At 47.8% G+C, this 26826-nt stretch overlaps 2 protein-coding genes and 1 non-coding gene across 6 annotated transcripts; 2 read left to right on the forward strand and 1 right to left on the reverse strand.

Annotated features, from left to right (window-relative positions):
• Positions 1-33: 33 nt before the first annotated feature.
• On the reverse strand, positions 34-825 carry MRPL51 (mitochondrial ribosomal protein L51). The gene is made up of 2 exons (XM_051610529.1): positions 459-825; positions 34-307 (listed from the first exon to the last, which is right to left on the reverse strand). The coding sequence occupies exons 1-2, from the start codon at positions 724-726 to the stop codon at positions 111-113; spliced, it is 465 nt and encodes a 154-aa protein (XP_051466489.1). The 5' UTR covers positions 727-825; the 3' UTR covers positions 34-110.
• Positions 302-26264, forward strand: NCAPD2 (non-SMC condensin I complex subunit D2). Of its 4 annotated transcripts, none has more exons than XM_051610289.1 (31): positions 302-412; positions 1164-1338; positions 1477-1535; positions 1992-2173; positions 2928-3067; positions 3377-3504; positions 3590-3713; positions 3795-3942; positions 4469-4666; positions 5177-5311; positions 5833-5917; positions 6521-6695; positions 6965-7086; positions 8060-8269; positions 10106-10280; positions 11910-11994; positions 12148-12281; positions 13653-13785; positions 15305-15389; positions 15493-15654; positions 15892-16109; positions 17222-17333; positions 17640-17763; positions 18795-18950; positions 19499-19676; positions 20320-20414; positions 22490-22570; positions 24790-24976; positions 25208-25334; positions 25466-25627; positions 26132-26264. In XM_051610289.1, the coding sequence occupies exons 3-31, from the start codon at positions 1526-1528 to the stop codon at positions 26212-26214; spliced, it is 3954 nt and encodes a 1317-aa protein (XP_051466249.1). In that variant the 5' UTR covers positions 302-412; positions 1164-1338; positions 1477-1525; the 3' UTR covers positions 26215-26264. The 4 variants fall into 4 exon arrangements, with proteins under 4 accessions (XP_051466249.1, XP_051466262.1, XP_051466255.1 ...); XM_051610302.1 differs by having other exon boundaries at positions 1263-1338; XM_051610295.1 differs by having other exon boundaries at positions 302-335.
• LOC127380326 (small nucleolar RNA U85) lies at positions 1596-1919 on the forward strand. The gene has a single exon (XR_007888484.1). It is a non-coding gene; the product is annotated as a small nucleolar RNA U85 (small nucleolar RNA).
• Positions 26265-26826: the final 562 nt, after the last annotated feature.

Raw genomic sequence — 26826 nt, forward strand, 5'->3', positions numbered from 1 at the left:
AGGAGGGCAACAGTGAAGCACTGGGAACCCAACTGTACGAAAGCTGGCTTTATTCTGACCACGACGCCACAAAAACCGCCGCGCTGCAGGAGCCAAAGCCATCCTCGCCCCTAGCGGTGCTGGCCGGTGCGATTGAAGCGCCGGTACAAGTACCGGATCCTCTTGTTGAGCTTGTGCAGGTCATCGACAAACATCCGGTCTCCCACCATCCGCTTCTTGCGGAGGCACCGCTGCAGCTCGTTCCCCCGCCAGCCCCGCAGCCACCGGGGCCCTACAATGAGACTCTTCGGGTGGATCTGGAAGCCACCTGAAAGCAGGAAGGCAGAGGCCAGAGGGTAAGGCAGGGCGCCGGAGGGCAGCCGCCGACCCGCTTTCCCCCCCCCGCGCCCTCTCGCTGCCGGAGGAGCCGCAGGTGAGCCCGGCCTCCCTCCTCTCCTGCCGCAGCCGGGAGGCCTTACCCAGGATCCCCACGTTGTCGTAGAGGCCGAACAAGGCCCGTTTTTCCGTCCAGCGATCCACCTGCTTGGGCTTGGGGGGCTCCCTGATGCGGAAGGCCCGGGTGAGCCCTGCCAGGGGCGACGAGAGGGGCACGGGAAGGCCGGGCCGCACGGGCCCCCGGCAGGCCCCGCCGCCGCTAAGGCTCCGCTGGGCCCCCGGCAGCTGCGGGGCCCGGCCCAGGAGGGCTCGCCCCGCCGCTCGCAGCAGCGTGGCCAGGGGGGTGGCCATGGGGGGGGAGGGTGACAGGGGGTGACCCTGCGGGCGCGGCGCTGGCTCCGGGGCCCTCGCTTCGGCGGCGCCGCGCCCGCCCCTGCCGGCCGCGGTGGCCGTCGGGAAGGGGGAGGGGGCGGGGGCGGGCGTGACGTCGCGCTAACGGCCGAGGAGCCGGCGGGGATTGGGCGCGCGGCCGCGCTGCTGGGCGCTGATAGGGCCAGGGCGGGGAGGGGGCGGGGCCGGCGCGGCCCGCGCGCGCTGCTTGGAGTGCCCGGGCTGAGGGGACGGGATGATGGCGGCGGTGGCGGCGGCGGGGGCCGTGGGGCCCGCGGCGGCGGGCTGGGAGTTCCACCTGCCTCTCGCCCCCGCCGACCTGCTGCGGGACGGCGGCCCCGGGCGCTACACGGTGCAGGAGGTGCTGCCCGCCCGCGAGCTCCTGCCCGCCCTCTCAGGTAAGCCCCGGTAAGGGGTGCCCCCCCAGCTCCCCGGGCCTGCTCCGCTCCCAGGGCCGTGCCCGCTGGTTTCCTCCCCGCTGTGTTTCCCCCCCGCAGCTTTCCGGGCCGCCTTCCGGGCGCGGGGCGCGCTGGCGGTGCTGCAGCACTTCGACCCCCTCTACAGCTTGCTGCAGTAAGTACCGAGCGGCGGGCGCGGGGCTGAGGCTCCCGGGGACACCGGGGGTTGCCGAGAGGCTGGTGCTCCCAGGCGCTCGCGTCTCTGCCTGGGGGCGTTTCCTCGCTGTTCTGATGCGCTCTGCTTCTCCTGCAGCCACTTCGGAGCTGTGGGGACCGATGTGAAGGAGGATGCCCTGGAGCTGATGATGCAGGGTGGGTGTTGGCTGCTGCCAGCTGCAGCAGGGGTGATGGGGAGGCTGCCCTCCTTCAGCAGCTCGATGATGACAGAAAGGCTAATGTGACTTGACCAGCTGGGTTGCACCCTCAGCCCATTCCAGCAACATGGGTCTGTAATCTTGGTGGACACTGCAGAGCTGTGCGTGTTCGCTGTAAGGGCAGGCCGACAGGAAATCCCCTTCCCTGCATCCCTGGGAAAATGCGTCTTTGGGAGGCATCAGCTCTGAGTGAGTGTTTCTGTGAGCTGATGGGGGGCTGTGGGGATAGGACAGGACAGCACATCCAAGGTTTGGGTTGCAGGGGGCAGCCCACATTCCAGCTGGTAGGATGTGAGCACACATCTTTGGTAATCTGATGGCTGCTCTAGGTCTCCAAAAGAGGATGGCTGAGGGGTGTGGCAAGGAGTGCTCATGACTTTCTGCCTCTCCTCAGTGGTGTCCCGTCATTCCAATGAGCTTCCCACCATCTTGGGTGATTCTGGGCTGAGCTGTGGGGAGCGTGCTGCTCATCTCAACGCTCTCAAGATGAACTGCTATTTGCTGACTGGCCTGGTAGATGCCTTTGAGACAGAAACATGCAAGAGTGCTTTGCTGGAGGTGGATCCTGGTGGGAAGGTAAGCGAGGGGACTAAGGGAAAACCAAGATGATCATGGAAAACTTGTGACCTTGCTGAACTCGCTAGTATTTGTCAGATGTTTATAGCTGGGTTTATTTGAATGTTATGCTGGCAAAAGCAGTACATAATATGGAGTCGTTTGGGTTGGAAGGGACCTTAAAGATCACCTAGATCCAACCGCCCTGCATGGGCAGGGACACCTCCCACTGGACCAGGTTGCTCAGAGCCCCATCCAGCCTGGCCTTGAACACTGCCAGGGAGGGGGCAGCCACAACTTCCCTGGGCAACCTGTGCCAGTGTCTCACCTCCCTCACACTGAAGAATTTCTTCCTGATTTCTACCCTAAATCTCCCCTTTTCCAGCTCAAAGCCATTACCCTGTGTCCTATCGCTGCACACCCTTGTAAAAAGTCTCTGGGTACTGGGATTTCTGTGAAACAGAAAACAGTCAAAGGGACAATATGTGTCTACACATCAGCAGGGATTCAGATGCCCAGGTCTCTCTGTTTCGCTCTCCGGTGTCTGGCTGGTCCTTTCTGTGCTGGTGATTTCTCAAGAGTTCCCTTCTGTGCTCAAAGATGACAGCCATGGTCATTTGCTGTGGGCTTGGAAGCTTCTGGTGTATCTCACTAGATGTCCCTTAGTGCAGCAGCATTTAACAGTCGTTTTTTGTTTGGAGGGAAGCAGTGCGATGGTGGTGGTTTTCATCATGTCAAGCTGCTGATGTATCACATCATGTCATCTCCTGTCTAGAACAAGAAGAACCGTGCCAAGACCTCTGGATCCTTGTGGGAAGAGGAGAGGGATCCGCTCTTAAGATTGCTCACACAGCTGTTGCAACTGGATCTCCGTCAGCTTTGGAGTGGTTTGGTGGTGGAAGAAGAGTTTGTCAGGTCGGGGATGGAGTGGTTGTAGAGGTGTTATGGGGGACAGTGGTATTCTGGAAGGGAGGGTGAAATGTTAAATTTGCCAGTCAGGTGGTTTTTCAGCCCTCAGCAGGGTGCAGAGATTGCTGGGAAATGGACAAAACTCTTCCTTTTCTCATGGAGGTCTCTAAAGTTCAGATTATGTTTGCTCAGTTTTTTTAAGGATACTGGAGAATCTCTCTGGTTTGAGGGAAATGTTTGCCCAGTGCCATGTGCTAGAATGATGTTGGTGCAAGTCGTGATGCTGAGGTTGACTTGTCTCTTCTGTGGCTTTAGCTTAATGACAGGAACCTGCTATCGTATCCTGGAGAATCCAGGTATCGGTCTTCAGAAGTACCGGGCCACGCGGGAGGCTGTGATACACCTGCTTGCTGCAGCTCTGACTCACTATGATCACATGTTCAGTGAGTTCCTGCTCTTCTGCCTGCTTCCTCTGGGCCTTCCCCAGTCCCTTTCCCTGACCTCTTTCTCCCTCCTCACGTGCAAAAGGTGCCACGCTGAAGATCACACAGATGCTGCAGCACTTTGAACACGTAGCCCCAGTGTTTGCCCAGGCTGTGAGCCTCTGGGCTACCGAGTATGGTCTGAAGAGCCTGGTGGGCGAATTGCTGAGGTGAGAAAAACACCCCAAGGCTTGTCCTTCTGTCTCTAGCAACTTGAGGCACCCTATTCCTTCTTTCATCTTTCTGTGCAGGGAAATCGGACAAAAATGTCCGCAGGATGTGGCTCGTGATGCTTCTGGAATGAAGGGTTATGCTGCCTTTGTAACAGAACTGGCTGAGCAGATCCCAGCTCTGATGTTATCCAACATGAGTGTTCTCCTGCGTCACTTGGATGGGGAGGTACATTTGCACAGTACTACCCTGTCTGGAGGAGTCAAGTGGAGGTGCTACCATCTAGCTTTTCTGTCTGAAAACAGAACCTCTTTCACAGAGATCAAGTAGCCCAAACCTGCTGTTTGGAACAGCTTCTTCCCTTACCTATAAGATGCAAAGCAAATGGAAACCATGACGTCTACTGTCTGGTTCTCACTCCCAGATAGCAGAGAATGGAGATCCCAGCTGTTGTCCCTTGTTCTTCAGTACTTAATGAGTTTGTCATTGTGTTACCTTTTCTTAAACTGCCCTTAAAAGTTTCTCATATCAGTCCTTGGCTTCGGTGGATCTAGCTCGATAGCAGGGTTGGATTGCTCTCCCTTGCAGCCACAATGATGCTCACCCAAGGTTAATAAAAAGCTCACAGGGAAGAAATTCACTTAAGGCTGAAGCTTGGAACTCAGAAGGCTCAAACTCTGGGCCATCCTTCCCCTTGGCACATCACGTCAGGCCCGTTTGTCTTTTCCTAGTTCAACAACTCTTCTTTTTGCAGAGCTACATGATGCGGAACGCTGTGCTGGCAGCCATGGCAGAAGTGCTGCTGCAGGTGCTGAATGGTGACCAGCTGGAGGAAGCTGCCCGTGGCACTCGGGACCAGTTCCTGGGTATCCTGCAGGCCCATGTCTGTGACATCCACAGCTTCGTTCGCAGCCGTGTGCTCCAGCTCTTCACTCGCATCGTTCAGTGCAAGGTCAGCCTGTGCTGGGGAAGTGGCCTTGCCTCAGCCATCCTTTTCCCTGGAGTGTTTCCCCAGGGAGTCTCTGTCACCTGGCTCTCTGCTTGCAGAGACTGAAGTTTAACGGGAAAAGGTATTGTCTCTGTGTACTGTGGTGCCTGCAGTTTCCATTTCCCAAGAGAACTAAGATACTAGGGGTGAGAGAACTGGGGAAGAGAAATTAAATTCTGCTTTTCATTACTGGGACAGACTGGCAGGAAGAGCACAGTACACAAGCTCTTCTTGGACACTGGAATGGGAAAACATCACCCTAGATATAATAAGACTCAACAGGACTCAGGGTAACCTAGTGTCCTTGCTTTCAACAGAGGCTGGACCAGGAGATATCCAGAGATCCCTTCAGACTTAGATTTTTCTATAAATCTGTAACTGCCTTTTGGCAAATTAATATGTCTGCAGTAAAATAGTTTTCATGACTCTCTAGACCACCTTAATAACTGTGTCCTTGCTCTCATTCTGTGCTAGGTCCTGCCTTTGACTCAGTTTCAGTCTGTGGTATCACTGGCCGTTGGACGCCTCCAAGACAAATCTGTGGTGGTAGTTAAAAATGCAATCCAGCTCTTGGCTGCATTTTTGTCCAACAATCCCTTCTCCTGCAAGGTAATTGTGACTAATATGATGAATATGATAGATGTCTGTTTGCTGGCTGAATATCTACAGGGTGCTATAGCCAGGGCAACAGCCCTCTGTGTCCTGTGGGAGGGACAATGTAGCCTTTAACTCTGCAGGTGAGAGCTTTCTGGTTTTCCCAAGTTCAGATCTTGCCTTCTCTGTCTTTTCCCTCACATGTTGTCATTTTGAGGTATGCTGGAGGCTTGGAGGGATGTGTTGATAGTGGAAAACCTGCAGCAGTTGGATTTGAATCCGTTGTGGTAGTTCTTTCCTTAGGATCAGAAGGAGTCTTTTGTATCACTGCACAGGGCCGTAGCTCCTTGTGTTTAGCTGCACCTTCTCCCAAGCAGTTCACATTCTAGGACGATGGTCAGAGTCTACTATTCCAGTTTCCAAAACCAGGGTTATCTGAGGGAATTGCCAACTTAGAGCAGGGAGTGGAAGAGAAAGAAAAACTCAAGCATTTCAGAGAAAGAAGAATAACTAACATATTTCTTCTTCTCTTCCAGTTAAGCTGTGCTGACTTGGCTGAGCCACTGAAGAAAGAGGTGAGGAAGCTGCAAGAAATGAGGAACTGTGGCAGATCCACAGCAGGTAATTTCCCTTCTTCCTTTTTGCCCTTCCTAGGGCACACCAGGGGCTTACTTTTCCTCGTCTTAAATTTGCTCCCAGGTTGCAGTGACTGTTTGGAGATCTGACTCAACATGAGACCGTGAGGTCAGATAACTGGGATTAAATTCACTTTTTTTCCTACAGCAGTGTTATAAAAGGACTGTCTGTATCTTGATCAACAGTCCTCTTAGCAAAATACCCTGTTTTCAGGGTAAGAACTGAAAACAACTATGAACACCCTCCCAAGTTTCCGTTTGCAACCATTCAAGGACTGCTTGAGCCATAATTTTGGTCAGATACTAATTTAAACTTGATTAACCTTGGAACTGGGGCTGCCTACAAAAAATAAACAGCAAATGATGGTTCTCTCTTACCCATAATTTTTTTACCCTCAGTGTTTTGGAGCTTTTTATGCTAAGGAGTTCTTGTCTGTTCTTACTGCAGTCTGGGTGGGATCAGCAATGGGAATAGTGCCTCCCTGTGAGGTGAAGGGGGGAGAAGTAGAATTCCTAAGTTCCAGATGAGTTTCTCTCCCTCTTTGAGCCTCTATATTCTTCATTCCCTCTGTTGTTTTTTTTTTAATAGCTCCAGTGATCAGCCCAGAGGAAGAGTGGGAAGCAATGCTGCCAGAAGTCAGGGCTGCCGTGCAGCACCTCTTTCAGCCACTGCAAGAAGGGGAAGAGGAGGTGCTGGAAGTTGAGGAAACAGTGGAGAGTACCTTGGAGCAAATCACTGGGCTGCTGAGGAAGCTGAATTACAAGTAAGAGGTCTCTGTAGTTTGAGAGAGTGTTTATCCTAAGGGATATGTTGGTCTCTAGCTGTCTGTTCAAGAAAGGTTTGAGCTCCAGTGTAGAGGGGTGATTTCCAGTAACATTGCTCTTTAGGAAGAGACTAACATGGGCACCCAGCACAAGATACTGACTGGCAGGAGCTGCTTTCCAGGTCTTCAGGGCAAAGTGGGGTGGTTTCCCTGGTGTTCTGCCCTCAGGGGTTGCTGATGTTTTTCACTTGGGCTATGTCACTGTCCAGGAGCGCAGCCCGCCTGACGCAGAAGGCCCTGTGTCGCTTCCCCGGGAAGGAGCCATTCAGTGGCCCTGTGGAGGAAAATGAGGAGGCAGCAATCCTGGGTGTTCTGAAGAGACTTTACACAGGTAACTATTTTGGGTCACTGTGTCTCTTCCTTAAGTCCAAGCTGATGCCAGAGTTAGACCTCTGGAATGCCCTGTCCCTCCTTCCAACCTGTGGAGCTTAGTCTATGTGTACGTGACAGCTCAGAGAACTGCACCGTCTCTGGGTCATTCGCTTGTTTAGTGGCCTGACGTTTTGGTTGGATCACAGTAGTTCTCTTATTTCTAGTCCGAACAGCTGTGTTCCCACTAGAAGTGCATTTCTGATGCTCTAACTCACATAATATCTGCTGAGGGGAGTGAAGCCACTATTATCTGCTCACACCCTTCTGTCCTGTCCAAATTCGTCAGTTCTGCTTCCTGAACAGTTGGTGGCACGTAACACTTACCCTCAGCAGCCTTGACCAAATTCAAAGTCTTGCTGATCCGGGGCTCAATCCTCTGGGCATGTTTATAAGACTTCATATGCCTTATCTTTGGTTTTGCTTCTGAATAAGGTTTCCTAGCTAATCCCTTGAGCTCATTTCTGTCAAAAGGCTACCGTCTAAATAATTTAATCTTCTTAACTTTGTCAGCTCTCCACACTTGCACAAACTTTGCTAGAGAGTAGTAGTGTTTGCCTTCTCCCAACTCTGCCCTGATTCTCTTTTAGGGCCTTATCCATCTTTGGAGAGCTGCAAAGGTCAGATGAACCCCTTCAGCATTTTAATGGACTTTGTCTCAAGTTGACCATGCCTTTCTCCGCACCCATATTAAGTTGGCATTTCTGTGGTGCATCACATTGTAGTAGTGGAACTTGCTCTACACCTCTACACAGCTCTACTTGCTGAGATTTTGTCTTTGTAGCTAAGTCTGATGGCAGAATTTGGATGTTTGTCTCCTGCCTCTTGGAAGGTGTTGCTATGGGGTGAAGAGATAACAGTTAAAATACCCTAAACTGTGCCTGTTTCTGTTGTACCTTCAATACTGCTCACAAATGAGTGTTCGTGCTGTGCAGGTTCCTGCCCAGGTGAGAACAGTGAGGATTCTCCAAGTGTCACCAGTAGTCTTAAGGCTGAAGAAGTTGTACCAGAAGAGCAGCCTCAAACAGAGCTGGTCAAACAGGAGATGTTGGTGCAGTACCTGCAAGATGCTTACAACTTCTCGGTGAAAATCACAGAAGCCCTGGGGCTGATCAGCAAGATGATGTATGAAAACTGTGTCTCAGGTGTGTGAAATAGCTGTGGGACCCTTTCTGCCCTGTTCAGTGTTTCTAGATCTTTCCCCTTGCTGAAGAGAAGGAGATGTGGGAGTAGTGGATTTCCAGAGGAAAGGGAAAGGTTTGGAGGAGCTGCTTTTCACTGACTGGATGTCATAGACACTTCCAGACTATTGGAACAGCAAGCACCATCTAAATAGGTGTCACACAGAGATTGTGTTAGGGCCTGAATGGGCTTTTCAGGAATCCATTTTTTTTTCATTATCACGATTGAAAATAATTTTCAAGGTCAGATGACCAAAATGACTTATTTTATGGAGGCTCCCCCCATCCCATGGGAGGGGTTGTATCTTCATCTCAGCCAAGGTTCTCCCAAAGTAAGCATGGCCAACAAAGCTGGGTTCTGCTACCTGCTCAGTGCCCTGATGCAGCTCCCGGTGTTATGCTGGCCACAAGAGGGCAAGTGAGCAGCTTGTCTTGTCCAGCTCACCTTTCATTAAACTTTGTAACTAACAGTGATCCTGATCAACAGGTTCTACGGCCTGGTTCTTTCCAGTGCTGTAGTGAAAGGTGGTGGTGAGTAGGCCTTTGAGTTAAATCAGCTATTCATATTTCATATTAGAACTGCTGTAACCAATTAGACTTCTCAAGTGCTAATTGTGAATTGGCACCCCTAAGGGGGCTGGGGCATGGGGGGACACAGCTCCTTCCTCTCCCATCCTCCTTGGAACATCCTCTTGCCAACCACTCCCATGGTTCTGGGGTACAGATGCATCTGGGCACTACAGCACCCTAGATTCATGCAAGCACTCTTGAGGCTTCATCTGTACTGAGAACTTGTACCTGACCTGTAATAAGTGTGCCTGGGCTCGAACTCTAGAGTTCAGTGTCTTTACAGGTCATTTGCAGGCCAAAGGGGAGGCCCCACTTGATACTGAAACACTGGGGCTTTGGATTATTTTTGTTTTGGCTGCTCAGATTTTACAGCTTTTTCACCTTCCTCTTGTCCCATGCTGTAGGAAGGCAAGTTGGGTGTCTAGACACCAGAGACATTTTGAGACATTGTCTCCATTTGGGGACGGGATGCTGCTGGGTGAGGGGCTTGGTGGTAAGGGATGTGTATGCTCAGACTTAGGTGTTTTAATTAAAGATGGAAGATTTAGGTTTATTTTTTCTGTTGCAAATGTGTATCTTCTGGTGTGATTTGGGGCAGGGGAAGCATGCCAGCTTGTCTGATCTTTATTCAGACGCACAAGTTGCGGCTTATATTGGTGTAAGCTCCCACTTACCAGAGGTCAGACTCCATGAACTGTTCACTGCACAGTTCCTCTGATCATTACTGTGGCCCTTGTGTAGCTCTCCAGCTCAATGCTTTTTCCTTGTCTCACGAGCAGAAGACTGGGCACTGTATTTCAGGAGCAGTCAAGCTGAAATCAAACACCTTACCCTTACCCCATGTATACATGAAATAGCCTAGTTTCTCTGGTTGCAGCATTGCACTGGGACTTATATTCAACTGCTCTTGTCTGCTGTGACCAGATTTATTTCTTTTTTTCCCCCTAAGCTACCATTTCCCAGAAGAGAATTTGGTTCTTCCTCAGATAAGGTCTTTGTGCTCCTTGAAATGTATCATACTAGATTTAGCTGTTAAGCCATGCTTGTTTCCTCGAGGACATAGATACATCTTTGTGACCTTATTCTGACTTGAGCCCTCTGTAGACAGTAGCAGTGATCTTAGAGGCTTGTAGAGCTTGCTGTGAGAGCAGTCCACCTAGGAATTAGAACAGTCTCTCTAGTGAGGGTAAGGAAAAAACTGCACTAATGCAACTGTTCTTCTCTCTGCAGTGGTGCAGGAAGCCATTGAGTTCTTTGTGACAGTCTCCCAGTTTGGTGTGCCCCAGGCACTGCCTGGAGTCCGCAGGATGCTCCCCCTCATATGGTCAAAAGAGCCTGGGATTAAGGAGGCTGTGCTGAACGCCTATAGGAGGCTCTATCTGAGCCCCAGTGGGAATTCAGAGAGGTATGGGTCTTCCTCATCAGAGGGTTTTTTCTTTTTCTCCTGTTCCTTCTTTTGGGGAGCTGTTGGGAATGGGGTATGGACAGGAAAGAAAGTTGGCGTGTTTCATGCTCAGCTGAAATTTAACATTTGTGTCCACTAGGCAAGGTGCTTTTTCTATGAGCTGTTACCAACACTTGTGCAGTTTCAAGATGTTTTTAGAAACATCTGAGTGTCCTGGTCATCCTGTGGGACCTCCTGCTGAGCTTCTGCTTGTAGTTTGTTGTAGTGTTCAGGTGTAGGAAATTCATGCATAAAACTTCATATGAGACCTTATAGAAGGAGAAGCTGAGAATTATTTTTTATGAAACTGGTATCAGACACTCACACTTAACTTTCTCATAAATCCACTCATACAAATCACTTCACCAAGATATGTGTGCGCAAATGATGTGGGTAGGGTCCCTATAGGATAGGGAACAAGGGATGTCAGTTAGGAATGTCTGTCATGTCAGCAGGGTTATTAATTGGCAACTACAAACTCACTTTTTGATGGCATTTTCAACCCTTTGTGTTGTTATGGTGTCATCCCACATCTAAGAATCCTGAGTACTTCACCCTCAGTGGGCAGAGTTGTTGCCCAATGTCTGTTCCCTCATTCTGTGTTTCTTATGGCTGTAGTTGGGATAATAATAAGAATGTATATCGCGTGGTCTAAAATTGGAGCTATCTTTCTGTTCCCAGAGCTCAGGACAAGTCACACATGCTGTGACCTTATCTGAGTGTAGGCATTCTGTAAACTACACATTCCTTTGTGTTTACTGGTTTTCTTACTGTTAGTTGTGTCCTTGATTGTTCAATACAGTTTCCTTATCCCCCACACTGCACAAGGTTAGTTGGTATTATTATTGTTGGGATGCTCTCACACACATTTCTGTTTGTTATTAATTCAGACCAGTCTTTTTTGTAACAAACTTCTCCACCTGACAGATGAGAGCACCTTAATGGTGTCTTTCTTGCTGATCCTTATGGAGGAGCTGGAGGTGGGAGCTGGGTACCACTTGTGTGTTTGTGTCTTCCATGCTAGGAAGGAGCTGTGTCTCCTCTACTGTGGCAGTTGCTCTTTTTTCTTAGCACTTGCTCACATGTAAATCCTCTTGGATACACACATTCATCAGATAAGTGTGACCCCTGGTGAGATGCACCATACCTCACCCTCATCTGTACCATCAGGGCAATAAAAGGCACCCACTAATTCTTATTTATTTGTGATACTATTTCCTGGAGGCACATCTCCTGCAGTTTGAGCTCTGGACTTACTTGTTCACAGAGAGATTTTCAGTTTCATATGCTCTAGTACTTGTGTTTGTGAGCAAACTGGGAAGAGGGTGGTGAGTGCCTCTTGTTGGGCCTTTGAGCACCAGGAGGAGCAGCAGCACAAAGGCACATTTAAGCTCCTGTCATGCTCATTGGCAGTTGAGCAGGGTGACTTGGAAAACTCAAGCTTGTGGAGGGGGAAGTTTTTCTGTCCCTAAGGATCAGGTCTGTTATCTAATAGACATCCTCAGCTCTCTGAATAGGAGAGGGATTGTGACAGTTGCTTTTTTCTTTACCTTTTCATATTTTATTTTCTTTTCCTTTCCCCCTTCAAAGGGCCAGGGCCCAGGGCCTGGTGCATTCTCTCTCTCTCATCATGGTGGATGCATCTCTAGGAATGATACAGTGCTTAGAAGAAATAGTGAGTACTTGCCTTGCCTGAGTCTGGATTGTATTTGTGATCTTAGATGTCTGTGATATTAAACTGGTAGTCCTTGCAGTTAATGTCTTTGTTGGTTTGAAGCCCATTCTCCCCTGCCTGTCCCTCCTTGGTTTTATTGCATTTCTTTTCCAGATCTCCGAGTTTGTGCAGAAGGATGAAATAAAACCTGCTGTGATCCAGCTGCTTTGGGAACGATTCACGGGCAAATCTCCGTGCTCGTCACTGGAACGCCGTGCTGCTGTGATGCTGCTGGGGATGATGGCACGGTGAGCCCAGGGCTTGCTCTGATCCGGGGAGTTGATTTTTATTGAAGAACTGTGAGTGCTGTGTCAGCTGACCCTTTGTTCTGCAGCTTTGAAATAGTAACCAGGTCAGGGGGTAATGAAGCCTGGATTTAAACATAGTTGTGCTGGGTCCCACCAGCTCCATCTCTGAACGAGTATGGTAACGTTACTTTCTTTGTGCTCTGAATGTCTATCCCCTCTCAGAGTTTACTGTGCCACAGCTCTGCAGCTTTGTCTGTGTTTGGATAAGAACAGTGAGAAGCTGCTGAGTAGAGATGTCTGAAGCCTTTAGTGTGGAAGGAAATTAATCTCACCCTTTTGCTGGGGGCAAAAAGAGTGTAATTGCACTATCAGGTTTTAATTTCTTTATTTTTCCGGCCTGATGACCCTCTGACATTTAGCTTACCTGCTGATTTCTTCTTGCTACTTGTGTCCTTTATCAGTTGAAAATAGACCTGCATAGTGATGATCTTAATGTCCTTGGCTCTAGAGTTGGAGCCATTTCTGGAGCCTGCAGCCAGCTCTGCAATTTCAGTATTAGATGTTCCTTCCAAGGTGTTTCTACCACTCCATCCCACATGCTTGCAGCAGAATTGCAGGCGTCATCTCAAAATTAATATCCTTCCCTAAAATAATGGGATTTAAAGGAAAATCTAGGCTTCCAGAGTATCCCATGAGATCCCATGTGGGGTCCATGAGTATGTGAGTGTGTGAAATAAGAACAGCATTGCCCTCTCCACAAATCTGCTAAGGGAGGTGATTTTGCTTTTTGCCTTACAGATGCCTGTGTTAAACTTTTTAGATTATCTTTTTAAATACGTGAGATTCTTTTCTTGCCTTCTTCACCCAGTGAATCATGTATTCCTCAGAGCAGGCCTGCATAATTCTACCTTTCAGAGGTAGAAAGGGAGTGGGGGATCTAGGCATGGTTTTCTGGGGGGTTTTGTTGTTGTTTTGTTTCCTGTGGTAGGGGAGTAAGTGTCACCCATCACCAGTTGTGAGCTGCTGGACTCTGTTCTGCTTTGCAACATTTTTCGTACTCTTTTTAAGTTTTGCTCCTTTCTGATAAGAGAGAAGAGTCAAGAATCTTCTTTCTTTACAAAACCTGCCCGGTGATGTTCACTTTGGAGAACCTCATCTCTTAGTGGAGTGTGGATTATACTGGCTTTTGTGGAATATTGCTTGCTGCTCCTGTACCTATATCTTGAGCTGTTGGATGGATTTCCCCTTCCCCCCCTTACTCAAACCACTGCCTTCCACAGGGCACAAGGAGCAATTTTATTGGTTATCCATACATGTGTAAACTTTCAGCAGCAACTTGGGTAATACCCCCCTGAACTTTCCATTCCACAGAGGGAAGCCAGAGATCATAGGTAGCAACTTGGATGTCTTGGTGACAGTAGGACTGTCTGAGAAGGTATGTGAAGACTATCACCTGGCTCAAGAAGTGTGCTATGTCATCTCCAAACTTGCTACTCCCCCTAAGGTAAGACTTTTAGCTTATTCTCAGGGTCATCCAGAAACAAAGAAGGGGAAGGCCAAAAGGGTTGTACTGAGAAGAGAGAGAAGTGATTAAATTTTGTACCGACTTTGAAATTAAGTAGGTTGAGACCATTCAGCAGCACTGTCTGGAAAGCTTAGCACACATCAGTGAACATGTAATAAAAATATTTTCATTAGGCAACAGACTGAATTCAATTAGTAAAGAGTTCAGTGCACAAGAAAATCTGTTTTCCTTTCAATTTTCTTCCTCAGACTCCCAGTTCTAAGCTGATTGGTGTTTCCTCAACCATGAAGCCCTTTCCTCTACTGATGTTTTCTGGTGTTGTGATTCTTTTGCCCTCCCTATTAATTGATATTTGAGAGTTGTCAGCTGTACAGCTGAATATAAAACATGAAAGGTTTTCAAACCTGTCCATGTTGTACTTATAACAACATGCTGGTCGCCTATCAGATGGCTTCTTTGTCTGGGGAACAATTTATACTTTATTTTTGTAATGAACTTGAAAATAAAAAGCTCTTTGGTTTTGGACTCAAGAATGCATGACATTTTGGTTCAGAAGTTCCATCATAAAAGCAGTCCTCCTTTACACAACACCACTATTCTGCATTTGCCCCTTCTACTGGGGATGTTTCCACAGGACCCTCACAAATTAATGTGCATTACAACATTCTTAAATACTCTGAAGATGGTCATAATTCAATTTTAGGTTGACTTAACTCTGCAGTTAAGTTTGTATGTGAGAAGGAATTGAACTGTAGATACTTGAATGACTGTGGTAGCCCTTCCTTCCCCTTCCTGCCACCATCAGAAATTCAGTACAGAGAATAGGATTGCAATAAATTGAGAAATAGTTTCCAGCAACAGAAACCTGGTAAATCCCCAAGCAGTAGATTGTTTTGGTCAAGTGTGTCTTGATCAGGCTGCCATGGACATGCTGGGATATCTCAGGCACTGTCATACTCGGTTTAGTAATTTGCTAGGTTGTCTATTCCCAACCTAAAACGTGGTGGGACTGATACAGAGCACATGCAGTAGCCTAAGCGTGAGTTGGTGTTGGAGCCAGAGCTATTCTCTGTTATTTCTACTGATTATATATATATTTAAGCAAAACCTCATGATCCTGGAGTTAACCCTAGGCAAGGGTGTCTTGGTTTACTGTTGGTAACTCTGGAGGGTTCAGTCATCATTCACTGTGGAGAACAAGTAAATTATATCAGCTATAAAAAGGGCCACTTTGAGATTTCCAATGAGTTCTTTTTATTTAAAATGAAATAGTGGAACTTTCTGGGTTGGCCTGGGATCACCATTTGGCCAAGCTTTAAGTCAATCCAGTGCTGCTGCCGTGCCTCTCAGAAGTGACAGTAATGTCCCTTCTGTGTGTTGAGTTGCAGAGCAGTACTGGATGTCCCTGCCATGGGCCTAGCATGGGTTTGATCAGCATTGTCCCATGCTAGGGACAATCTGTTACATGGTAAGAGTAATTTCTCTCTTCTCCTTGTAGCCAGCACAGGGGAAGAACAAAGCACCCTTTCGACTGCCACAGGACCACATGCTCTTTGGTTGCCTGAGTGAGGCTTTGAGTAAAGGTGAGCTCAAGTCAGCAGCAGGTTTGGAGGAGATGAAGCTGGGCTGTGAGGCAGCCTGTGTTGACCTTACGACGTGTGCTACATGGCTCCCTTTTCTCATTAGGCTTTGCCAAGCCAAGTGGGCACTGGATCCCCTTCATGGAGGCAGCAGTTATGCTCATCTACCAGCTAGCAGAAGGGGCAGAGGAGATATGTGCCCACATCCTGCAGGTGTGCAGTCAGCAAGCTCTAGAGAAGCTGCAGGAGGCTGATGGGGAGAAAGCTGGTGAGGAAAAAAACTGGTGAAGAAAATGTGTACTCATGATTCTAATGCTGTGATTGGGGGGCCAAGAGTAATTGCAGGAGGAGAACAGAGCTGAGGAGCTAGTGGAGATGTTGGCATGGAAGGGTGCAAATGCTGTGAAGGACTCTTTGGAGCATGGAGATGGGTTGTACAGTGAGACTTGACAGTAACTGATGGGGAAGGGGTCAACACTGAACTGTGGCCATTTTTCTCCACTAGACCCAAGGGTTTCTCCTGGCAGAGTCTCTGATGGTGCTAGCAGTCTCCCCACATTCCTGCTGATGCACCTGCTGTCCCTTGTGGGACAGGTGGCACTGCAGCAGGTGGCACATTTGGAAGTGTCAGTAAGCGCAGAACTCCGCAGGCGCCGCATCCTCAGGGAGGAGGAGAAGACCAAAAAGCAGTCTGACAGCAGCATGAAGAAGAAGAGGCCACAGGTGAGAACTGAGGGTCTGTTTTTTTTCCTGTGGGCAGCTCTTCTAGTGTTCCAGCTACTGTCCCAGCAAACTTCTGGGGAGTGCTCTCCTGCTGATGCACGAGGTCCAGCGTAATATGCACTTTGGGAATAAAAATGGATGTGTTGGTCAGGATTGTCAGGAGCTGAGGTCCTTCAGTGACCCTGTTTGATAAAACTCACTGTTACTGGGTTTTGAACAGGCAGAGGGAGGAAATGAAGGGTGATGTCCTGGCCGTGCATATCTTCCTGCTTCAGACAAACACTTTTCACCTCCTTTCTTACCAATGCAATCTTTTGCACCTGCTGCTAGCAGTGAAGAGCACCTACTGGTGCCCAGAGTTTTGGAAAAGGCTGTCTGGAACCTTTATCCATAGGGCTGGGGATCCTAGGCTCTCTCAGGTAGTCATGATTAAAGTGTAATAGTAACCTTCTTAATAGGACCTGTATTACAGAAATCCTGTTTGGTTAGGTTCATGTCAGAACATTTTCCAGATGAGGCTGACTTTCTTGGGTAAGAGTAGAGAAGAATGTTGTGTGTCCCTAGGTATCCAGTCTCTATTAGATGCCTACATTGCAGTGTCCAGAGAAACTAGTTGTTCCTTTCCTCATCCACCCTGCTTACTGTGTCACTACCATTTCCCACACAGGAGGAGGTTACTATGAGATTTTCCTAAGCAGCAGCAGTTGGATGCAGATCCCTGTGCAATGCCTGGATCTCTTTTCTTCCCTTGTGTTGCTTTTGCCTTGCTACAATGTTTCCCATCATCTTGCTCCCAAGACCAGCAATTCAAAGGCCCCTTTGAACTTCTTCCTTTTAGGATTTGCATGTCCTTTAAGTTGGGTTGGGCCTTAATGGCAGATGTGTCCTATGTCTGTCTCAGCTCAGTAGCTTCAGCAGCTTGGGCTGTCTGCTCACTGGTGTGCTGTGGCATGTGGGCTGGCAAATCCTGGACTTGCTTCGTCCAGTTCTTAGGGAAAAGTGGGTTATCAAACTCTGCATCAGCCTGTCGTTCTCAACTGAGAAGAGTCCTTTGTGAAGGGAGGGGTTATTGTTGCCTGTTCATCTTTCTTACCCTCTTCCTTTCTGCACAGAGCACAGGAAATGAGACCACCATGGAGGAGGAGCTGGGCCTCGTGGGAGCCTCAGCTGATGACACTGAGGCCGAGCTCATCCGCAGTATTTGTGAGACAGAACTTCTGGATGGTACGTGTGGCTGCCACCAAGGAGCACTGGCTCTGTCTGCCTGTGTGAAAGAACAGGTGCTGTGGGGAACAGCTCCAAGAGGAAGGCAGTTTCCTTCATAAGGAAACACTGTCATTTTTTTGTCTGGTGTCAGTTTCTGTGTAGGCTGGCTGTTTTTTTGAGCTGCCTCTCTGGAAGTGGTGAGTGAAGATGACTCAACCAGTTTCTATCGCTTGCAGGAGTTCTGGGATAAATGGACTAATAGCTCTTAAAGAGGGACACCCAAACAGTGCTCTCATGCTTGTTGTCTTTATCCCTGTTCTCTAGGGAAGCACCTGTTTTCTGCCTTTGTTCCACTGGTGCTCAAGATCTGCAACAACCCTGGGCTCTACAGTGATCCAGCACTCTCAGCTGCTGCAGCCCTGACTCTTGGCAAAGTCTGCATGATCAGGTAATGCCTCCCTGTGCCACTCTTCTCTTCTCAGCCTTCCTACTACTGAAGCACAAGCAAACATTGCAAATCATTTCCTGTGGAGAGAACAAAGACTAGTGTTCCTAGGTCACAGAATCACAGAATGACAGGGGTTGGAAGGGAGCTCTGGAGATCATCTAGTCCAGCCTCCCTGTTAGAGCAGGATCCCATAGAACACATCACACAGGAACATGTCCAGGCAGGTTTTTTATGTCTCCAGGGATGGAGACTCCACAACCTCCCTGGGCAGCCTGTTCCAGGGCTCTGTCACCCTCAGAGTAGTGAAGTAGTTTCTCATATTTATGTTAAACCTCCTGTTTACCAGTTTGTGACTGTTGCCCCTTGTTCTCTCACTGGACACCACTGAGAAGAATGGACCCATCCTCCTGACACCTGCCCGTTAGATAATTACAAGCATTGATGAGATCCCCCCTCAGCCTCCTTTTCTGTAAGCTGAACAGACCCAGCTCTCTCAGCCTTTCCTCACAGGGTAGAAGTTCCAGTCCCTTAATCATCATAGTGGCCCTGTGCTGGACTCTCTACAGTAGTTCCTTGTCCTTCCTGAACTGGGGAGCCCAGAACTGCACACAGTGCTCCAGGTGGGGCCTCACCAGGGCAGAGTAGAGGGGAGAATAACCTCCCTTGACCTGCTGGCCACACTCTTCCTGATGCACCCCAGGATGGCATTGGCCCTCTTGGCTGTGAGGGCACATTGTTGGCTCACGGTCAGCCTGGTATCCACCAGGACTCCCTGGTCTTTTTCCCCAGAGCTGCTTTCCAGCAGGTCACCCCCTAACTTCCACTGGTACATGGGGTTGTTCTTCCCCAGATGGAGTACTCTACACTTGCCCTTGTTGAACTTCATTAGGTTTCTCTCTGTCCAGCTCTTCCAGCCTGTCCAGGTTATGCTAGATTGTGGGTTGTTTGGGGTTTGGTTTTTTTGTCTCATTGCTCTCTGAGAAATGGAATTTTGGTATCTATGCCATCTTTTCTTTACCCTAACTTGTCAGCTCGGAGTTCTGTGACTCCCACTTGCGCCTGCTATTCACTATGATGGAGAAGTCCAGTCTGCCTGGTGTGAGATCCAACCTCATCCTTGCAGCAGGAGATCTGGCCATCCGTTTCCCCAACCTGGTGGAGCCTTGGACATCACATCTCTATGCCAGGTAATGCTATGCTCATTGCTGGGAGATGACAGATGATGAGACTTCTGTGGAAGGGTAACACTGGGCCTCCAGAATCATAAAATCATGGAATGGTTTGGGTTGGAAGGGAGCTTAAAGATCATCTAGGTCAAACCACCCCTGCATGGGCAGGGACACCTCCCACTAGACCAGGTTGCTCAGAGCCCCATCCAACCTGGCCTTGAACACTTCCAGGGAGGGGGCTTCCACAGCTTCCCTGGGCAGCCTGTGCCAGTGTCTCACCACCCTCATAGTGAGGAATTTCCTCCTAATGTCCAAATTTCTTCCTAATGTCTAAACCATTATCAAACCAATATCAAACCACGGATCCATTCAAATCAGTGTCCTGTCTCTGGACGTGGCCAACAGCAGTTATCTTGGAGGAGGTGAGAATGACTCAGGAAACCAAATTTGAAGGTGTCAGAGCAGGGAGACAACAGACCAAGGCTGTGGAGTAGGCTGTAATGGGTATCAGTAACTTAGAGGGACTCACTCAGCTGCTTTCAGTGGTAACTATGTGCTTCTGTCAGGCTTCAGGACCCCTGCCCAAGTGTGAGGCAGACAGCTGGGCTGGTGATGACTCACCTCATCCTCAAAGACATGGTAAAGGTGAAGGGCCAAGTGAGCGAAATGGCAACCCTGCTTGTAGACCCAGAGGACACAATCATGGGAGTGGCTCAGAACTTTTTCAATGAACTCTCCAACAAGGCAAGTGGATGCTTGGGGGCCTTGATTCATAAGAGTGGAGAAAGGCTGGTGGAGGCTGAGTCAATGACACTAGAGTTAAGTTCCGGAGAAGGTGCATCAGGGACGTAGAGCACCTATGTCCCTCTAAGTTGCCTAAATTAGGGTAGATAAAAGAAATTTTGCCACACAAGTTGTTTTTCAATCCCTGAATTTGACCTCATCCATTCACATCAGAAGGAAGGCTCCAAACCAGTGCCTTGTCCCTTTGCTTTCTTGTGTACACCTAGCACAGGGCTGGGGACAGTTTCATGCAGCTTACCTTTAGGCCCTACAACAGACTTCCCTAACCTTGTGGCTCAGGCAATGCACCATCTCTGAAGTTGTTCAGAGTTGTTTGTTCTTGGCTTAAATTATACTTACATTGATACTTAATACTTAAATTGACACTTAAATTGATAGCAGTTACAGCCCAAGGAGATAAGAGCAGAACCAGCGTCACCCTCTGGACATTTCATTTGACAGGAAAGCTGCTGTGGACCCTTCAGTAGATTTGGGGTGGGGAGAAAGGAGCTGATTTTAACTGGGCAGCTTTCCCCTTGCACTGTTGGACTCAAGTTGTCCTTCATGATTCTGTGTCTCATGTAGAACCTTGTTTTCTGCACAGGGTAATGCCATCTATAACTTGCTTCCAGACATAATCAGTCGTCTCTCAGATCCCAGCTGCAACCTAGAGGAGGAATCTTTCCACACTATTATGAGGTATCCTGGGGTTGAAATATCTTTTGACCAGGGCTGTGTTTATGTAAGAGGGGTAGCAGATCTGGGGAAGAGAAACTACAGTGACATCTACAGAAGGCTTTTTCAGTTGTTCAGTATCAGTTTGTGTCTGAAAGAGTCATGTTGAGAGGAATCAATTCTAAATCCCACATAGTTGGGAGTGAGGAGAGACTCCACAAAGAGCTTCCATTAGCTCATTTAAAATTACTTTCCCTCTAGAAAAGAAAACCAGTTGATTTTTATGCATGGGAATGTGGATCTGTAACATTAGAATAAAATAACAGACTTTAAAGACTCTGCTGCCTTTTGGGATTTTAGTGGGAATTTTAGTAAAATTGTAGTTAAAGCAACAGTTCTCTGCTTGGTTTGATTTTTTGGTTGGTTTTTTTGGTTGGTTTATTTTATTTTGTCATGAAAGACTCCCTAGTATAGACACATACTGGAGTATTGCAGTCTGAGGCTACTGGTTTCTCACTAACAGCAAAAAGAATCTCATTAGTGGTACATTGCAGAAATATTCTCTCACATCTGCAACAGAACCACATGAGGGTTTTTCTTGGTTCCTTGAATCCTTGCAAGGGGAGTGTTGAACTAAACAAAAGCTTTGCTGTTGCTGAAGGGAACACTAAAATCTCCAGTGATTTTTCAACTAGTCTTTCTGTCTGTGAGACTCCAGTGTGTTTATGAAGAGGTATGGAATTTTGGATAGGTAGGAATTGCAAGGCACAGCAAAGGTCTATCAGTGAAACTGAAATTGGGACTGAAAATAATTTATGGCTGCAGAAGTATTCAGAGGTTTTGCTTTAGCTTTCAGTAGGAGGGTAATGTCAAATAATGGGAAGTAAAGCATGTGGCTGCAGACAACACATGTAGAAGAGGAGGAGGTTTGTGTCTGAAGTGGAAGCAAACCATCACAAAGAAACAAGAAGGCATGTATAAAAAGAATGGAACATCATTCTGGAATTTGCAGTGGTTCTAAATAAATGTCGAACTTGAGGTGTCACCACAGACTTGGAGAATAGTAAGAGCAGCACTTGCATTAAAGTGTGATTAGTGTGATTAAGACAGCTACAGGTGGACTTTTTGTGACTTCCAGCAACATCCAGGGAGAGAACTGGAGGCACCTGGCCAGTAAGAGAAAGGACAGTATTGATTTAACAAAGTAGACAGGTATCAAATTAGACAAAAGCTAATTAATTAACAGAAGAGCTGATCATAAGCACTCCACATCATATCCTTTAAATGGAGAAAAAAGGGAATAGTAGCTGAAATGGAACTGTTTTCCCATATTTAATGCTTACATTGTGGAGAGGATCCAGTTTAACTTGGAAACTATGGTGGAGAAGAGCACAGGCTAAGAAGGAAGCAGTGGCTTATGTTCCAGGGATACTTGCCAAACTAGAGAAGAGAAAAGTGTAAAACAGAGAAGGGTAGTGGGGGGACCATCACTGTTAAAGGACTAACTCATGCAGAGTGAGAGTCTTACAGTAATAACTGAGATGGAACTAGCAGAGCAAACTGTAAAGCTGAATGTTTAGAAATTAACCTCTGCTGCAAAACTATGGCTACAGTTAGAGATGCCTTCCACCTGCTATTTTAGCAGTCAAGTTACTTCTGGTTTCCATACAGGGAAGCATTGGTCGTGCTGGTGAGACCTTGCCTGGAATGCTGCCATTGGTTCTGGGCACTTAAGTTAAAGAAAGATGAGTGGATGGAGGCCAGAAGAACCTTCTTAATAAATAGAAGTTATTCAGTGATTTCTGTGAGGTCATCATGTAAAATGCACAAGTACTTTACTGTGTGAAAGTCCACGTCTTCCTGTTCCTCAAGAAGCTAAGAAAAATGTGCCATCAGGTTAGCACTGAAGTTCTGTTAGGCTTTGTTCCCTGCTACTGAAGTAGATATATGCTTATAGCTTCTCCTGGACCAAGTCAGAGCTCTCTTGTCTTCTGCAGGACCAACCCAGTGGATCACTGGATAGGACAGCTTCAAGCATCACATTGTGCAAGCAGAAATGGGGTTTGTCTTAATTTTGCCTTTTTTTTTTTCCTTTGCAGACATCTCTTTTCTTATATTACAAAAGACAAACAAACAGAAAGCTTGGTGGAGAAACTTTGTCAGCGATTCCGGACTGCCAGGTGTGTGGTAATCCTATTTTTCCTGACAAGCAAGCCTGCTTCTTAGGAATTGTTTTCAAAAATTGAACTTTCCACACTGTTCTAAGCTATTTGGTTAACAGCTAGAAGAGATGAAACACTACACAGTGTGCTGCTTGGGTAGGACCTGCAGGGAATGGACATGTGTATTGACCTGGTGGGTGGTCCCTAAAGAGTCACATAAATTAGGGCAGTGATTTAACTGCTACACATTGCTCTGGCTTAGCCTGAGATCAACTGTGGTTAGAGAATTTTGGAGCTGAGAACAGCTGCCTGACTTATGCTAAGAAGATTCATCTGGAAGCAAAATTTAACTTGATATTTTTAATAGGTTATTGAGACAAAAACATCTAGGTGAGGGTTTGTTTCCTGGCCCGGAAGGCCAATGGCATCCTGGCTTGTATCGGGAATAGTGTGGCCGGCAGGAGTGGGGATGTGATTCTCCCCCTGTGCTCACCTTGAGTCCTGTGTCCAGTTCTGGGCCCCTCACTGTTGACAGGACAAGAGGGCCTGGCCTGAAGTTCCTTCAGGGGAGGTTTAGGTTGGATATTAGGAAGTACTTCCTAATGGAGAGGGTGATCAGACATTGGAATGGACTTCCCAGGGAGGTGGTGGAGGCACCTTTCCTGGATGTGTTCAAGGAAAGGCTGGATGTGGCACTTAGTGCCATGGTCTGGCTGATGTGGTGGTGTTAGATCATAGGCTGGACTTGATGATCTTAAAGGTCTTTTCCAGCCTTGGTGATTCTGTGAAATCTGTGAAACTAGCTTGTATATGATGGTTGTAACATATTTCCATCCTGTTCTTCACATGACAAAGTGACAAATTCTGACATAACCTGGAATAGGTCCTTTTTTTTTTTCTATCTAGAAATGTATCTGCCTCTTTGTAGTTTCAGAGATAATCTTCACTTTGCCTTCCACCAGATTTGGTGTGCCCTGCCTTGCTCCATTTCTGTGGTTTTCCTTCTCCATCCTTGTGGCTTTGCCCTTGAGGTTTGAGCTGTGTCTGCTTATCTTGGCCATTGGTACACACAGTGCCCAGGCATGTGACCTGCTCAGCTGCCTCAGGGAGTTGCACATTCCCCAGAAATATTTGGATTTTGTTTTATAAGCTGGAGTGGACAGGGGCCCCTCTTTCCAAAACTGCCTCCCAGGAACTCTTGTGATCTTCTCACACTGCATTTGTAAAGAGCCATCTGTGTGTGAGCCACAGGTGGCCTTTCCTAACATGCCCTAATATTTCTGTACCACAAAAACTTACCAGTTTAATGCCTACTAGCAGTAAAGCTAGAGCAAGACTCTCACTCCAGGCTAAAAAAGGAGCTTATCAGGAAAGATTTTGCAGCTCACTGTCCTCGGCATTTCTTTCTGGAGCTCTAAGCACAGCAACATGCCAAGTATCATTCAGGCTTTAGATGTGGAAGCACAGTAGTGTTCTCCAGCTCTGTATTTGGGTAGTGCATTCTGAGACTATATGCAGGACAGGTTTCTGTCCTTCTGCTTTCTGTCTGTTAATAATAGGAGGCTCAGCCTAGCTTTTTTCCCTCCCATTCCATCACAGTGGGCTACATGAAGGGTGTTCATTTGATGGGCTTTCCCCCACCTTTTTTTTTTTTTCCCCAAAAAACTTTTGCTGGCGTTGGAATGTCATCTTCCTTTGATATAGGTATTTGCTCATTTTATATCTTAATGAAAAGGGCCTTTTTTATCTAACTGGCCTGGCAAGGGACAGAGCATATCAAACACAGCTTCTGCTTGAGACTATTTCAGACATGTGAAATGAGCAGCCAAGGGTTTTTTTAATTATTCAGTTGAAATAAGGCACTTTGAGAGGAGTCATCACCTCGCGGTGTATTTTTTTCCCCTCATAGCCAGCAATGACTCCTGACACGTTTTAAACAAGGGACCCTGTTCTTTAATAGTGAAGCCTTCATGTTTTTCTGACAGCCACTGAGTAGGTGTCTTTGATGGGATACAGTGGTGGTTGTGGATGGTATGGGCACAGCACTCTGTGAGCGCCCTGGGACAGAACAGCCTGACTTTCATGTTCTGCAGGGCAGAAGCACCTGGGAAATGCTTTACCTTTCCCTGCAAATCAGGGAAATGCTTTACCCTCATGTGCTGTGGTTCTAGGTAAGGTGTGCTCATCCTTACCCTCCCCTTCTCATAAGACCTCACTGCAATCTTTGCCTTTCCCAGAACTGAGCGGCAATACCGGGATCTGTCCCACTGCCTTACTCTGCTTCCCCTCTCGGAACGGGGTCTTCACAAACTGCAGGACAACTTTGACTGCTTTGCAGACAAGCTTCAAGACCCAGCTGTCTACAGCTGCTTCCAAACTCTGCTGGCTCGATTCCGCAGAGCAGTCAGCAAACCTGAGACTAAAGTAAGGATTGGGGCGGGGTGGGGGGGGGGCAAGTGTCCAGGCCAGGAAAATGATTGCATTTGACACACAATTAATGGAAAATCCTTCAGTTCTCCATATGGGGCAGGCTGCTCCTCACCCCCAACAATTCATCAGAGAACCTGATGGCAATTCTGCTATGCATATAATGCTTCTCTCCACACCACCTTCTCTCTTAATTATTCTTTTTTTTTTCTGTTACATCTCCTTCAGGCTCTGGCTGAAGAGCTGGAGCAGAAGATGTCTGCCTCCCACAACAGAGGTCTGGATTCAGCAGAAATGTGCCAGGAAGGTCGTGGAACTCCAGTGCCAGAGACAGCCAAGCAGAAACCGACAGGAAGTACGTTCTTTTTGTGAGACTGCAGCCCTTCCCCCTGATCCTGCAGTCCAGCAGAGACACCTAGGGACTTCTCCATACACTTACAGACAGAATGACTCCTACCTTTCTCTTTCTTGTTTTTCCCTTGGCAGGTTCACGCCGCCAGCCCCTGAGCACAGCCAACAGGGATGAAGACTTTGTCACACCCCCACCTCGCACCCTCCGGAACCAGAAACGTGCCCAGAAGCGCCATCCACCTAAAAAAGCTGTTATCACTTTCTCCAGTGATGAGGAGGACAGCTCTGAGGATGATGGTAAGACATGGTTACAGGCAAGCTCAAAAGGGGAGAAAGACTATGGATTTTATAGTGGCCTTTCAGTGCCTGAAGGGGCTACAGGAAAGCTGGGGAGGGACTGTTTACAAGGGCTTGTAGTGAGAGGACACGAGGGAATGGATTAAAACTGGAAGAGGGGATAATTAGGTTAGATGTTAGGAGGAAATTATTTCCTGTGAGGGTGGTGAGACACTGGAACAGGTTGCCCCGGGAAGCTGTGGATGTGTTCAAGGAAGTGTTCAAGGGCAGGTTGGATGGGGCTCTGAGCAACCTGGTCTAATGGGAGGTGTCCCTGCCCATGCAGGGGGGTTGGATCTAGGTGATCTTTAAGGTCCTTTCCAACCCAAACCATTCTATGACCTGGCCCATCAGGTATTTTCCTTTGGTGATGGGCAGAAGGTGTGCAGTGGTTCATAGCACTGTCTAGGTTGCCTGTGTTCAAGGTAGTGGAGTGCTGGTTATTTTCACATTTTACTCTCTTAGAGCTATCAGCAGAATTAACAGAGGAAGAAACCCCCACCACGACAACTCCCATCACCAGATCTTCAGCCCGCCGGCGGCACTGAGGGAACCATCTGCCACTGTCTTTAACTAAAAATAAAACCCTTTTTATGCAGTAGTAGTCTTCTCTGAACTACCCCACGACATGACAGTGCTTTAAATGAGGACAAAATGGCAGTTACGCACCAGGCTGAAGCCCTTCCCAACCTGTATTTTGATATCTCCACAACGAAAGGCAGTGATGGACATAGCTGCTGCTGGGACTGGTTTTGCTCTGGCTTTGCTGATCAAAGTCAGCTGCTCTGATTATTAAAAAAAAAAAAAAAAAAAAAAAAAAAAAAAAACACAAAAACAAACCAAAACAAACTATGAGCCAGCAGTGTGCCCAGGTGGCCAAGAAAGCCAATGGCATCCTGGCTTGTATTAGAAATAGTGTGACCAGCAGAAGTAGAGAGGTGGTTGTCCCTCTGTACTCAGCACTGGTGAGGCCACACCTGGAGTGTTGTGTCCAGTTTTGGGCACCTCAATTCCAGAGAGATCTCGAGGTGCTGGAGCGAGTACAGAGGAGGGCAACAAAGCTGGTGAAGGGCCTAGAGAGTAAATCTTATGAAGAACACTTGAAGGAGCTGGGAATGTTTAGTTTGAGAAAGAGGAGGCTGAGGGGAGACCTCATCAGT

The sequence above is a fragment of the Apus apus genome, chromosome 1 (assembly GCF_020740795.1).
Source record: "Apus apus isolate bApuApu2 chromosome 1, bApuApu2.pri.cur, whole genome shotgun sequence".
In the NCBI taxonomy this organism is placed as follows: domain Eukaryota; kingdom Metazoa; phylum Chordata; class Aves; order Apodiformes; family Apodidae; genus Apus; species Apus apus.